We start from the raw sequence: 15847 nt of genomic DNA, 5'->3' as shown, positions 1-15847 counted from the left end.
GCCAGGCTCATTACACTTATTTTAAAGAGGAAGAAACTGACTTATTTCAATAATGGAGTCTGTATTTGCGTCTGAAAGATACTGTACTCTTTGGATTGTACTGTATAAAATTCAAGTTATTAAAATCAGTCTGCCACTTTATAAGCTCATAACATTTTTTTTCCCTGCATTGCCCTTTGGCAACAGATAGCTCAAAAATAGCTGAATAGTTTTTTACCCAGAATATAAAATAATTTCACTTTAATGTTTTCAAAGCACATTCATATCAGTTATCCATACTGTATCCATACTGAAAATGACCCTGAGCTGTATAGAGTGGATATTATTGCATTTTCAAAATGAAGAACTTGAATTACCAGAGGCTAAATGCCTAACTTCACAGAGGTTTTTCAAGGCAAGATCAAGCCTGGAACCCAGTTTCCCTCCTGTATCTCATATTTGCAATAATTGTCTTTGGGTGCAGAAATGTTACCTGGCTAGATATAGTCAAACAAATGACATCCAGTCCTTTCATAAAGGTGACATTTCCGTAATGTAGACAGGAAAGGCTTTAGCCCTGTGCCAGGTGCTGCAGCGGCAAGGAGGGATGAGCCAGCGACCCCCCGGGTTTCTGTTGGACTTGTCAAAGGAGAGTTGAGCAACGGTGGATGAGACTAAATTATGAAGCACCTCCTGTTTTGTTTTTAAAAATTTTTAAGATTTTTAGATTAATGTTTAGAAAGAGGAAAGGGAAGAGAGAGAGAAACACCAATGTTCTCCCACTGACCGGCTGCCAGCTGCACACCCCCTACCGGGGATCTAACCTGCAACCAGGGCTTGTGCCCTGACCAGGAATCAAACCGGCAACCTTTTGGTGCACAGACGACATTCCAATCAACTGAGCCACACTGGCCAGGGTTAGCATCTCCTGGGGTTTAGGTCCTATATTAGGAGTTTTAACATTTATCAAAAAATGGACATCATTTGGTACACAGATTGTTAGGGCTAGACATTCCTTAACAATACAGACTGAATTAGGCTCCCTTTAGAAAGTAGGAAGTTATGTAGTACCTACTAGACACCAGTCCACACCAGTCCTTACTGTCACTTCTGTCTGCTGGGTATTCATTTACCTTCACTTGCCTGGGCCCTCTTAAAAAAGGAGAACAGTATCAGTTTTGGGAAAAGTTTCAAAAGTAAGGCTAATTCGGAGGTGGCATGTTATTTCCTGGGTTGAAGGGGAAGAAGACTGGATGGCAGTCTAGGTTAGGGGCTGGCAGACTTCTGTGAAGGGCTAGATAGAACTTCTGGCCACACAGGCTCTGTTGCACATACTCAGCACTGCCACTGTGGAAAGCAACCGTAGATAATACGTAAATGAGTAGGTGTGGCTGTGTTCCAATGAAACTCGATCCACAAATAGGCTGTGGGCCGGATGTGGCCCTTGGGCTGTGGCTTGCTGACCACAGTCTCGGTATGCAATGAGGAAAATGAGTGTAGGTGTAAGAGGAGGACGATACGGTGGCCATGTGGATGCAAAGGAAGGGACTGATGGAGATGCTCAGGTGAAGCCATCTGGCTCAAATGGATTGAGAGGCAGAATTCTACCATGTCATGTGAATAAAGTAATCATGAGGTATTTTAAAAATAAATTTTTATTGATTTCCGAGAGGAAGGGAGAGGGCGAGAGAGAGAGAGAGAAACATCAATGATGAGAGAGAATCATTGATCAGCTACTGCACGCCCCACACTGGGGACCAAGCCTACAGCCCTGGCACGTGCCCTTGACCGGAATCGAACCTGGGACCCTTCAGTCCGCAGGCTGACACTCTATCCACTGAGCCAAACCCGCTAGGGCTAATGATGAGATTTTTATGAAGAGCTTTTACATTGCTGCTGTTCATGCCATGTCCTGTAGGCTCCAAAACCACTGGACTCCTAAGAAAGGCTGTGCCCCTTGGGTCAGTAACAAAACTCATACCTCCCCTCTTTATATGCATGTTGTGTTTACTTTGTGGGTGGAAATCAAATATTGAAATGGAGGAGAATTTCCTTTGAAATGCTGCCTTTCAGTAGCTCGTTTGCAATAATTGTCAGACGATTAGGGTCACGGAGACTCACATCTTGTCTTGGCTTTTCTTGTAGGGGCTTCGGTGGATGGAGAAAGTAAGCCGAGGCCATCCTTATATTCCCTGCAGAACTTTGAGGAGATAGAGGCCGAAGATTGTGAGAAGATGAGCAACATGGGGACTCTGAACTCCTCCATGCTGCACCGGAGCGCCGAGTCCTTGAAGAGCCTCAGTTCAGAGCTGTGCCCAGAGAAGATCATGCCCGAGGAGAAACCGGTCCACCTGCCGGTGCTCCGGCGATCCAAGTCCCAGTCCAGGCCCCAGCAGGTCAAGTTCTCGGACGATGTCATTGACAACGGGAGCTATGACAACCTGGAGATCCGGCAGCCCCCGATGAGCGAGAGGACGCGGAGGCGGGTGTACCACTTCGAGGAGCGAGGCGCCAGGCCCCACCACCACCACCACCACCACCGCCGCCGGAGGAGCAGGAAGTCGCGCTCTGACAACGCCCTGAACCTCGTGGCGGAGAGGAAGTACCCGCCCAAGGACCGGCTGCGGCTGTACACGCCCGACAACTACGAGAAGTTCCTCCAGAACAAGAGCGCCCGGGAGATCCAGGCGTCCCTCCAGAGCGCCGACCTCTACGGGCGCTACGCCCACGCCACGTCCGACTACGCGCTGCAGAGCCCGCAGGTGCCCCGCTTCCTGGGGCTGTACGGGGAGGACGACGACTCCTGGTGCTCCTCCTCCTCCTCCTCCTCCGACTCGGAGGAAGAGGGCTATTTCCTCGGACAGCCCATCCCCCAGCCCCGGCCCCAGAGGTACGCCTACTACACCGACGACCTTTCCAGCCCGACCTCCGCACTCCCCGCGCCTCAGTTTGCCCCGGGCATGACCAAACACAAGAAGAAAAAGGGACACAAGGGCAAAAACTGTATTATTTCTTAACCCAGTAGCTGTGGCGGTCCTGTCTCAACGTAGCCATGAACCCTCTTGACTCATAGCCTTTTTCTTTCGTAGGAAAGTTGCTAAAATAGTTGGAAGTGCTTTGCCCACGTACATGAGCTCCCCCCCCACCCCACCCCGACTGCTGTTTACAGCGTCAGATTAACACTCAGAAGGTGTGATTGCTCCCATGGACCCTCCCCGGATGGTGCCCGTCAGGTACATTAGGGTGCTGCATAGCTGCTTCGGTCTCCGGTCTGCGAGAGAGTCTTCTAGAGACTGTCCGTAAGGTGATTGGACGGGGGGGGGGGGGGGGGGGGGTACTGATTTTAGACGACGGAGAACTTCTCAGCCGCCTTTGTAAAGCAATAGTGTTTGTCCGTTGTCCGCGCCAGGTTGGCCCAGGGCCTGAGCGGTTGGTCTGTCTGTCTGTGCGGCACGCACGTACTCACACCGACCCAGCCAACACTGTGCGCCCCATCTCACGAGGCCACCTCGTCCCCTTGCAGCCCTCTTTAGCCAGGTAAACTTTGTATTATTGTATTAGCTCCAGCTACAGATTGAAAAACAAAACAAAAAAAAAACTTTGCTATTTATAATGTAGTATTTCATAGACTTAAAGTGTATTCCTAATTTAACGGTGCAAATATTAATGTACATAATGTACAGTTCAGATTTTAAAGCTGATATTTTTATATCCCTGAATTGCAAGATGTTTGTTACACTGCAGTGCTAGATTTGTTAGGGAACCAGAAAACAGCATTTATGGATGAAATGATTGCTTGTATTTTAGTCAGGGTTTATAAGTTTAGATGGTCAAATTTATATTGCCTAGTGATGGAGAGTTCAATTTTTTTTATTCCCCCCCCCTCCCAATATTAAAAAGGCTCTGTATGCATGGTGGGGCTATGTAAATAGTCTTTAAAACTATGGCCCTATTAATCTTCCGAGTGTTATTTATGGGTCAAGCAATGTAAACTGTATAAATGTAAAAACAAACAAAAACCCCATATAGACCCCTGGAATATATGGTAAAAACAAGTAGAAACTGTTTGGGTGGATGTTTTTTTTTCCCCACTTGGGGATGGTGTATGTGGGGGGGAGGGAGGTCCCATGTTTAGCAAGGTGGTGATTATCTCATGGGAAGAGACCAAAACTACAAGGATCTGCTTTTTTGTGGCAGAGGACTTTGTAGATTTATTATTTGAAGAGAGGTTATTCCTTTTCATCCCTCCCTTCCAGCTAATTTGTTGGCTTTTAGCAGCAATTTTGAAAACCGGGCCTTCTGATTATGTTTTTCTTTTAAAATCTTTAAATTAGAGGATGCTGTACCACTGACTATTTCAACTTAATAGGAGGTTCTATTTCAAGGGAAAATTATCTTAGACTTGAACTAATGAGCTGATATTTCGGTATGTGCCATTCTTGCACATCCGGTGCAGTCCTAGCTGAGGTCCCAGTGGTATTTTGGACCTTTTGGAAGGTATTAAATAAACAATAAATAATAAACAACTACTTTTCTGAACACAAATTTTTGCAAACATACCCAGACAGCTTCCACTTTGCTCCTGTGTTCCGGCATGACTTCTTTTCCCGTTCTTCTGCCGTTACCAGACCACCATTTGATGCCTGCACGTCCTAGTAGGTGGGAAAGAGGGCTTGTGGCACAGAGGCACGGCTGTCCATGTTTACCGGAATGAGAAAAGCCGCTAGGCCTTGGGAAGGAGCCACACGAACCCAGTAGGTAACCAGTGGTCGACAGCATCCCTTGCACACATCCCTGGACACAGCAAGCCTTTGTATCTGGGCTACACAGAGCCCTTCAGAAACACACCACTGCTGAGAGCTCTTTACTCAGTAACTCTATCATCAGTTCCCTGGTCTGGTTCATTTCAAAACATCAACAATGAAAAGGAAATGCATGCACATGGCAAAAAAATTCAAACAAGAATGAGTGTCTCCTTTATACTCTTCACCCCCAGTCCCTCAGGCCCCCTCCCCAAAGGTAACCACTGCTATTCATTCCTAGTGGAGCCTTCAGATGGTAAAGCCTAGTTACATAAACACACCTCTTCTATTTTTTTAAAATATATTTTATTGATTTTTTACAGAAGAGGAAGGGAGAGGGAGAGTTAGAAACATCGATGAGAGAAACATCGATCAGCTGCCTCCTGCACACCCCCCACTGGGGATGTGCCCGCAACCAAGGTACATGCCCTTGACCAGAATCGAGCCTGGGACCCTTTAGTCCGCAGGCCGATGCTCTATCCACTGAGCCAAACCGGCCAGGGCTAAACACCTCTTTTAAAAACAGTATCAAACTATACACACTGAGACTTGCTTTTTTCACTTTACATGTGGACATTTCAAATTGGTGCATATAGACCTACCTCATGCTTTCAATGACTGCATAACAGTCCACTTTTAGATATACTGCCATTCACTTAACCTTGGTGCTGGACCTGAATTTCCTCATCGACACCTTATCCTGCACTGGCAGGTGTGCACAGCAATTCTGAGCAGCACACTCACTGGGACAAAGGCTATGCATGTAACATGTTGATGGGTATCAACAGTTTTCCTCCAAAAAAATTACCCTGATTGACATTTACACTAACATTGTGTGAGAACCCTTATTCTATCACATCTCACAGAACATAGAAACACATTTTTTTTTTAAACCTTTGTGGAACCTAATGCTGCCAAGAATGGGCATCCTTTAGGAAAGACTGTTGCTATAGGGTGCTCATAGAGGATGGATAACAAATAATAAACAGATCATGCTTAGCCTGGGAAAATGTGGTTATAAATGAAGTCACGGTCCTCAGTGGTTTTCAAGTCATTCTCAAAAGATTAGTTGCTTTTGCTTCTCACACTTAATTTTTACATTTCCTTTTATAAGGGTTAGATTGCCAAAGGCTGAAGGAAATGCAGAAATATTTACAATGATAATGCAATCTTTAAAGCTTACTGGCAAAGGAAGAAAGGAAAGCGACTGCCTTGCAGTTCTATCAAGACTTGGCAAGAAAATTAAGCATAGTTGCTAAAAGGTGATTTAGTTAACAAGAGTGCAAAATGTGTGGCCAGTCACTAAAACTAAACTCAAAAATTTGGTCCCAAGATAAATCTCAGATGTTAAAACACTGCCTCTAATCTCAGTATGGGTGAAGCAGAATCCTAATGGTTGCATTTTCCTCACTTCAGGCCAGATTGGAGAACATTTGGCTTATGACCCATGGAGGGACGCTAACAATGACAGCAGGAACTCTGGTGGTGTGTGCTACATGCCCATGAGTCCGATTCCCGGGGATCCTATGAGTGGGTGATGCCCACAATGTCCTGTCCTCAGCAGCCCTGCTCAGCTCTGTAACTCCTGCCTGTGGCTTCCTTGATGGAGTCAATCCATCTGGTATTTGATCTCCTTTTCCTGCTGCCTTCTATTTTCTCAGCATTATTGTCTTTTCCAAAGAACCTGCCTTCTCATGAGGTGCCCGGAGCAGGACAGCTTCAGTTTTGTCATTTTTGCTTCCAGTGACATTTCACGCTTTATTTGCTGTAGGACCCACTTGTTTGTCTTTCTGGCGGTTTAGGGTGTCCGTAGAAATTTAACACTGTATTTCATATGAGTCCATTTTTTTCTTCCTAGCCTCCTTCGTCCACCTTTCACATCTGTACATAGTAATTGAGACTGGAAGGATGTGGATGACCTTAGGTTTGGCCTCGAATAGCACATCCTTGTTTCTTGTGATCTCCTAATTCTTCCACTGCCTTCTCTTGGTTGCAGTCTCCATGGGAATTCATGACTGGGCCAAGATAAGCAAAATCTTTCACAATTTCAATGTCCTCATTGTCTTTGTTAAAGTTGTATATTTCTTCTGTAGTCATGATTTTATCTTCTTGCTGTTCAAATGCAGTCCTGTTTTGGCTTTTTTTTTTTTTTCTCACTTTCATCAAGTTTCAAATTATTGCTACTTTCTTCCCATAAGATGCTGTCATCTGCAATATTTACTGATATTTCTTCCACTAATTATCACTTCCTGAGTCTAGCTCAGTTCTTCATGTGATATGTTCTGCATACAGATTAAACACATAGGAAGATCAGGTGCACCCTTGTCTGACACCTTTGCCTATAGGAAACCATCTGTCCCTCCATATTCTGTCCTGACAGTGGACACATCAGGACAGTCAAGGGCTGAGGCACGCCCACTTTCAGTGCAATCCTCAGCTTTGCACAATCAACACAGTCAAAGGCTTTACTGTTGTCTATGAAACACAGACTGACCTGAAATTCTTTGGAACACTCGTTTTAGCTCTCGTTAAAAGGTAATGATTCATTTTGTGTATGCATTTGCTATTCTTGACTCTCTGCTTTATAGTTCCCGAGTTAAATAAAAAGTTCCAGAAGTGAAAGGAGATACCATTTGTTGTCTAACCCTTTCACATTACATACAAATTAAGGGCCTTTTTAAAAGGGTGGTAACATTGGGCACCCACGACTGCTAGATTTCCATACATGGCACACATCCCTGCCCAACTTGGCCCTTGGGTGTTGGGACACAGACATGTTGGTGTGGACTTATTTCAGGAATGCCCAGAAAATTTCACTACAGCCATTATTGACATCGTGTGGGCACACGCGTGTATTGAGCTTCGTTTCTAAGGGACACTTGACTCCTGCCACGAAAAGGAGAACCAGGTTGCTAGACCTTCAGATTAAGAGAAATTGGGAATTTGAACTTTTGTGAAATATCCCAGTTTTAAAATACTAGCAACTAATTCAAACATTTCTAAAACATGGTGAATAAAATACGCCTGCTATCAGCAAGTCTCCAATGCATGAGTTATAAATTCAGGAGCCTGAAGCTGATCCCCTGACCTTGGAGCTGCCTAGGGGAGGCACAACAAATTCTTGTTTATGGAAATACATGTGACCTTTTTGGATACACAAAGAAGAAAATTTAATGGGATAAAAAAATTACACTAAGAGTCTCATTGTCAATTCAATGTTAGTAACACAATTATGATAAAAATCTATTTTAGTTAGTCAAATGAGGAAGTTGCTAATTGCCTAGGTAGGTTCTCTAGCCATTCTTTGGACCTGTTTAAAAGCAGAAGGCATGCTCCTGCCCTGTCCACACGGGTTCTGCAATCTCACACACCAGGAAGGCTTCCAGGTAAACGGGGCCAAGGAGAAATAGGCAGGAGCAAACTGAATTTTGCACCTCTGAGTTCACATATTGCCAAGGTCATAAAATCCTGACTTTTCCGGGGAGTAAGTGTAAGGGTGGCTTTCACAGATAAGTGTGGAGGAAAAGATAATGGGTACATATAGAATTGGTCACAGGATTAGAGCCAAGTTATTCTTTTTAAACAGACCTATTAGAATTTCCATTACAGGGATCAATTTTAGCCTCAACTTTTCTTTTTGCCAAGGAAAGTTCACATCTCTCCTGCTGTGTGCATGGGTGCTGTTATGCCAACTTGAGAAGTAACTTGCAACCCCTTCCCTGGAAGCATTTGATTCCAGACAACTTAGTACCACGAAGAATAGGAAACCAGTATAAATGCTGATAACTTGTTTCAGCATTTTTATAAAAGTGAACCAAGAGACTGACCTTGAAAAAGACGATTACAAGGCTAATAGAACCCACCACTAAGTTGATCTTGGAGTGGTGCAAAGCATCCTGGACTCCAGGAGTCAGGCGTTCCGGCTGAGGAGACTCGCCTCCCTCATTAATTCGAGCAGGTTAAGTGCTCTGACCAGTTTCCACTCTGTAAAGTGAGAGCCACACCATCGCCAAGGCTTGCTTCCAGCTTCAGTGCTTGGTGGAGACTGGACTGAATTTTTCAGGTCAGAAAAGTCTTCCCACTCAGCAGTGTCACTTCCCTTTTTGTGACTCTTTCTTTCATTTACCAACATATCTGTCTGGCCAGGATTCCAGAAAGGATCCCTCCAAAGACCACGGCTCGTGGGAGCTGGAAATTTTAAAGCAAGCTGGTGCTTTTTAATATTAATGCTTGGGATTCTGAGTGAGCAAGAGGTTACACTAAGTCATGAGCAAGTTTGGAGATAATCTCCCCCCAGAATGCATATGCTTCAAGTCAGCGTTAGCCTCGTTAATTAGACAGTCTGAAGACTGCAGCAAGTTATGTGAAAGGTATCATCCTCCCTCATGTTATTTCTCCCGTTACCAGGATGAAAAGGAAGATTTTTTTTTCTGTATCTCAGAGGGCTGCTATTGGCAGCAATCTTAGCCTGGAATCTCCGAACATGTTGTAAGCAAAGCTGAAAAGGTGTTAACTATATTTAATTAATGTTGGTTCCTAGGAGAGTTGAATTACCAGGTTCATTCCACTTAAATGGCTCATCTCCAGCTCCACCAGGGGTCCAGGTATAGCTCCCATAGAGCCGAGTCCTGGGCTGTAACATGCTACTTGCCCCTTAACTACCCCTCATGAACCTCAAAGGTGTTTTCTATAACAGCTCCAAAGCAGAAATCATGGGAACCAATACAGAAGGTAGCAGCAACTGAGGGTAAAGTGATAACCAAGCTTTTCCACCATTTCCAGGAACACTGAATTCAGAGTTTAAAGATTTGAGCCGCCAGTTTTGCTCAGTGGTTAGAGCGTTGGCTCTCGCACCGGAGGTTCTTGGGTTTAATCCCCAGTCAAAAGCACATACCTGGGTTGCAGGTTCGCTCCCCGGCCCTGGTCAGGGCGCTTGCGGGAGGCAGCCAGTCGTTGTGTCTCTTTCACATCAATTTTCTTCACTCCCTTAGTCCTCCCTCTCTTTCACTCTGTGAAAATCAATGGAAAAGGTATCTTCAGGTGAGGATTTAAAAAAAATAAATAAAGGTTTGAGTAAATCTCTGGCATTCCCACTTCCAGCAATCTGACCTTAAGGCAAGTTATAACTTCTCTTGCCCTTGAATGTAAAATGAGAATACAATCCCCACCAGCTTATTACATGGGAAAATGTTCGTGAGTCAAAAAAACACTAGAATGTGACTTTAACCTTGTTTAGATAGTGAAATAACTGAGAAACATGGTGCTTCTCATAATCCTATTTAGTATATTAAACCTGATACACATTTTAAGCCACATCCAATATGGTACACTAGATTCTACTGTAAAAAAGTAGCAGGATACCAGGTTTTAAAAATGGGAAGTTCCTGCCAAAGTGGGGCTAGTCCCACACACCGACCCCAGCTTAGCAGTTAAGGACATTATCCCTTTGCCAACATTGCCACCTCAGGACAGAGGCGGGGCAGGAAGGCCATGGCCATCAAGCTGCCCCGGGGAGAGGAGATGCTGAGAGAGCTCCGTCTCTCCAGGGCCCTGGGATGGATCAGGTTGCTCCTATGTTCACAGGAGACCACCTCTCAATTGAGTAGCCCTGCAGCAATGGACACCACCCCTGTGATGTCCACGGACTGCAGTGCTGGGGCGCCACGTCGCACAAGCCCGTGGCACAGCTAACATTCAGTCCTGTCTAGGAGAGGAAAGGGAAATCAAAAGATTGAGCACAAAACAGATGCCTCAGCCTGGTGAGCTGCTCGCTGATGGACTGCATCTTCTTCCATTCCTCCCCCAGCCTCGGCCCTGCCTCCCACAGCCCCACCCACTGGGGGCTGACCCCCTCCTGGCTTCAGAAGCCTTCCCCACCTTACCCACCAGACAAAGCGCAGGCTGTGGGCAGAGGCCATCTGGGATCTGGTGCCAGGGAGGAGCCCAGGTGGCTGGAGCTGGACCGACTTGAAGGTGTCGCAGACACTGGGCCAGTGTCTTTCTCAGGAGTTTGGTCACGAAGGATGGACTCTTCCCACTTGGAGGATGTAGGGACAGTCACTGGATCCTCTCCCCTTCTCAGGCAGCTTGCCCAGCCTCATGCTCTCAGTGAACCCTCAGTGCCATCCAAGACAGTGTCAGGGTCTCAGCCAGGAAGTTCATAAGTGGGGGTGCCAACAGGTGACCCCAGAAATGGGCCCTGGGCCAAGGGGAGCTTTCCCGTAAGAGGCAGTTCTGAAGGCCACATGGCCATTGGCCAGGGCAGCTCTGCCCCTTTTTCCTCCTCCCCATCTTATGGGTATTCTAACCAGGAAACACAGACAGCACATGGGTAACCTGGGCATGGAGGCATACCCCAGACATCCTCTTGCAGCAAGTATCTATATAGGTTGTGGTTATTTTACATGTTCTTGAATGTTTATATTTCAGAAAACCTCTACCATTTCATACATACACACATGATTGACAGTTTAAAACCTTATACAACTTTAATGATCACGGTCTATCATTAGAACACCATTAATCTGTGGGAACAGAGCTCAAAAAAACAGCATGCTATAGATCCAAGCTGTCTCTACTGCTATACAAATATGCACGAGGCTTTAATGATATTTCTCATCAAGTGACATTTCAAATATGACTTGAAACAAACTCAGTGGACTGGCAAAGCCTTTTATACAACCAGTCCCCATTACTCCAAGATCGATTATTACAATGGAAATGTGGGCCTGGTGCCACCAGCCAAGGGCAACTTCAGTGAAGCCAACCCTCCAGTATCATTTACTTGAGCAAAAGTGAGCCGCTAACAAGAAACCAACCATGTGGCTTAAACCAGTGGTCGGCAAACTGCAGTTCGCGAGCCACATGCGGCTCTTTGGCCCCTTGAGTGTGGCTCTTCCACAAAATACCACGTTCTAGGCGAGTCTATTTTTAAGAAGTGGCGTTAGAAGAAGTTTAAGTTTAAAAAATTTGGCTCTCAAAAGAAATGTCAATCGTTGTACTGTTGATATTTGGCTCTGTTGACTAATGAGTTTGCCGACCACTGGCTTAAACAATAAAGACATTGATTCCTCTTTCACACAACAGTTCAATATTCCATTTGGTCATGCAAGGATCCAGGCTCCTTCCATCTTGTACTCTGCAATAAATCAAGGCTGGGTTGTTATTGCTTCAATTTTGGGAAGGGATAGAAAAGAGAATGGAGGAGGCATATTTATTGTCCTAAGGGTCCCAGACCAGAAGTAACAGTACTTTCACTCCAATTCCACTTGAGAGAACGTAGTCTAACTTGGTCATACCTAACTACAAGAAAAGTAAATGCAGTCCTAATGAGGCAGTTATATGACTCAATTTTGACTCCATTACCATGGAATAAGGAGATAATATATTCTAGCTACCTTAGTGACTAGCCTCCCTTTTTTAGTATCACTGAATTGGGTAACATCAGTGCTCTCAAGAGAACTGGCAGGAAGGAGATGATAAATGTACTGTGCTAACCCACAAACCTTGGTGTGGCCCGGAGAATGTGGCCGTTACGGGAGCTCCAGGTGTCAGCCTCAGCAGCATCACAGCCGTACAGCCACCTGGGTGGCCAGCAGCCTGCAACACTGAATACTGTCCACCAAGAATACTTCAGGGATGGCCAGACCACCATCTCCAAAACGTTTGCCAAGGAACTGTCAGTCTTGGAGTTTAGGACCATTGGCAGGAAGCTCTGAAAGGAAGCTGAAACCACTACATAATATTTCGGCAAGGTAGCAGAGTCCTTTCTTAAGGGGATCTGGCCTCCCCTTCCTTCAAGAGGTCCCGCATCTGTGAACTGGCTCAGGGCTAGGAAGTGGCTGAGGGTGTATGAGAAATCAACATTTTTGACAAGAACAAATAAATACAAAAGTAGTATTTTCAAACCTCATTGTTAAGTAGGAGAGAAAGGACAAAGTTATAAGCATTCAAAATCCTTCACATTCTGCTCTCAACCTACCCTTTTCCACATTCCTCTCCTACATCTTCCCCAACCAGCTTCAGTCCCTATACTGTCCCTTCCTTCTAGACTTCTAATACTTCTCTTCTTCTGCTGGAGTAAGACCCAGGGGTTAAATTTCACTTCCTTTGTGAAGTCTCAATAAATTTGAATCCCTAAAACATCCCAAAGGATGCTAGGAACTGGGGTCACAAAGACAGCATGGTTCCAGAGTCCTCCAGAGGTTACTACAAAGATGTGGGATTTTAATCCTGCAGTTCTCTGAAACCAGGCTCATAATTACACACCCACTGAGCACTACTCTGGGCTCGATTTTATGTTTAACTGCTTTCTCAGATATCAAGACTCCCTATGACACCAAAGGTAATAGTTTCTCAAACTTCCTCCATCCTGCTGAGTGGATGAACTGAACACAAAGGAGTAATCTTGCAGTAGAAAGGAATAAAAATCTACATTTCAGCAAAACACTTCAAAACCGTTAAAAAGAAAAACGACAATATAATTATTTAAACCTAGTTGCTTTATTTTGCACTTTTAAAATTCACAAAAAGCTTCACAATATCTGCTTTCCCCTTTTGATCACCAAGGCTTTATAAGACAATGAAAATTTTATCACATCAGTTGGACATACTCAAAAACAATGGATAATTTACAAACAAATTTTTTTAATGAAGAACATTTTGCAAAATACACACGCTGGTACCCATCTGAATTTATCTATCCTAAAATTAGACTTTAATGCTTAAAGAAAAAAAAAAAAAACACACAGAGAGATTTAACACTGACAAACCTACCAGAATAAAGCTGGTGGCAAGCTTATTATAAACCGCTTTAATGTTTAAATGTTATCTGTTGAACCTACATTTAAATGCATTGTGGGTAAAAGTCCTATAATTTAATGAATTTCAAAAAAGTGAACAACTCTTTTGCCTCCATGGTAATTTCTCAAGTTTATTTATTAAATTGTGACATCTCGACTAAAGAAAATGGATCCTGGAACTACAACACTGAAGGAGAAGAAACACATGGGGACAGGGGAGAAACAAAATCAGTACTTTTATTCTTTCTAAGGTGGTTGTAATAAACAAAATCATTGCTCATATTAATAAAGAATACCAGAGATGATATGTGGGGTTGAGTTTTGGCTATGTACAACATCTAAATGGCAATAATTAAAATTCAAGGTCTTATATAGGAAACTTAAGAAAATAATAGTTGCCTTCGATTCAATTTTAAATTTGTGTAATGACATAATACATTTTTTGAGGTACCTATTATAGGACCTGCTAAAATTATTTATACTGCTATGTCCACATTTAATAAAATGTTTATCTACTCTGGGTAGTTAAGATAGTATCAATAAAGGCCACTAAAAAATGATGCCAGAATTCAGGTGAGAAGAGTGGAAATGGAAAGAGGATGGGAGGATAATGATATTGGGTAGTAATAACAAACATAATTTTTAAGGTTTCCTAACTAATGCCACAAAATTACATATTTTGGCTAAATGCCCCTGGACAGCTGGAAGTGATCAGGAAATGAGTGGAATATCCTAATCATCCCAGTTAGATTCCTAACTAACCTGTTATTTGGATGGCTAACTCATAAAGGATGGTTTACACAGACTGCTTGGTGAAAGGTCATTGTTCGAGGCTTATTACCTACTCTGCTTTGTTTCTTCCAAGAACACCTTTGAAGGGCTAAGAACCCCTTAGAAAAGCAGCAAAACAAAGAATTTTTTAGAATTCAAAGAGATTAACAAAGGCATAATTGGTAAATAGTTTAATCATGGATATGTTATCAGTCTTCTTTCTTGAGATAGGGAATATGGGCCAATGGGAAAAAAATGTAGCTCTACTACTCCCTCAAATTCTAAATTTTTTTCTTTCAATTAGAAATTTTAAAAGAAATTTCAGCTTTAAAATGGCCCTCATCTTTAATCTCAAATTACCTATATATGATGTTGTCTAAGACACACACAATTCAGGATTATTTTAATAGAAGACATTAATTTAGGTTCATTTACTTAGAAAACTGGATTTTATTGTGAGGTGTCTTTTAAGAGATTTAAGTGCTCTAGTTACCGCAATGAGAATTTATACTCAAAGCAAATATTCTCTAAGATACCAAGGTATTCAGTTGATTTGGATCTTATACTTAAACATATTAAAACTTACAAAGCCTAAGATAAGCAAGCAACAAGTCAATAAGATCACAACTTAGAATTCTAACATTTTCACATGGTATCAATGACTATGAAATGCAAAAATCTTATAAATGTTTAAGTGGAATGATCTCTAAAAATTACACTAGTGTGACCAAACAAATGATCACATACTATGGAAGACGATAGCACATGAGTAAGTACAGAAAGCTGTTCTCCAGGACTTGAAACATTACTTGACCCATCATTTTAGAGGGGGGAAAAGGTAAGTAATTAATTAGAAGGCTCTACACACAGATAAAACAAATTCTAATTAAAATATCTTAAGACTATTTTAGATGTTTATTTGATATTGGAATTGTGGTCAACTATCATAAAGTATTTCTCTTCATCAAAAAAAAAAATCCGTATTTTAAGGATTTACACAATCCAGTGGGGGATGGGGACTATCCAGTACCTTTTTTTTTTTTTTTTTTTTTTTTGGCCTGAGCAAGTAACTTTTTAAAAAGGCTCTCCAAAGTCTTGACTAGAGGTGTCATACTCTGCAATGAAATGCTTGAGTTCTTCCACACACCGCTCACCTATTTCATGTAAATTCTGTCTCAATGCAAACTGTATGGACTTTTCTAATGAAGGATCTTTTTCAATCAGCATTTTCACAACCATCCCAAAAGTTTCACAGTCTTGTCGGTAAACCTAGAAAGATGAAATACATTGTCGTTAGCTGAAAGTGAAAATAACTAGTCAAAGACTGAGCTGGTTCCGTTGGCAGAATTATGATGCTAAAGTTCAAAAGGGAGACAGTAATATAACTGAACCTCTGTCGACCCTGAGTAGTCACTAATTGCCAAAGGCCATTTAAACCTCTATCTTTGAGGTTTGCTGACAACTTCAATGAGCAGGAAAACACTGCTATACCCC

At 43.1% G+C, this 15847-nt stretch overlaps 2 protein-coding genes across 14 annotated transcripts in view; one reads left to right on the top strand and one right to left on the bottom strand.

The window, feature by feature from the left end:
* PRICKLE1 (prickle planar cell polarity protein 1) overlaps positions 1-8831 on the top strand; it is a 105502-nt gene extending 96671 nt beyond the window's left edge. For all 6 annotated transcript variants that reach the window (XM_079775612.1, XM_079775610.1, XM_079775615.1 and 3 more), the window contains exon 8: positions 2125-8831. In XM_079775612.1, coding sequence (XP_079631738.1) covers positions 2125-2996 — 872 coding nt within the window. In that variant the 3' untranslated portion in view covers positions 2997-8831. The remainder of the gene's footprint in view (positions 1-2124) is intronic.
* A 160-nt stretch (positions 8832-8991) lies between these two features.
* The window catches only part of PPHLN1 (periphilin 1), a 108754-nt gene continuing 101898 nt past the window's right edge, over positions 8992-15847 (bottom strand). For all 8 annotated transcript variants that reach the window (XM_079775616.1, XM_079775618.1, XM_079775620.1 and 5 more), the window contains one exon: positions 8992-15622. In XM_079775616.1, coding sequence (XP_079631742.1) covers positions 15428-15622 — 195 coding nt within the window. In that variant the 3' untranslated portion in view covers positions 8992-15427. The remainder of the gene's footprint in view (positions 15623-15847) is intronic.

This window comes from Cnephaeus nilssonii (assembly GCF_951640355.1).
Source record: "Cnephaeus nilssonii genome assembly, chromosome: 6".
In the NCBI taxonomy this organism is placed as follows: domain Eukaryota; kingdom Metazoa; phylum Chordata; class Mammalia; order Chiroptera; family Vespertilionidae; genus Cnephaeus; species Cnephaeus nilssonii.
This window is presented reverse-complemented; position numbering and strand designations above follow the sequence as displayed.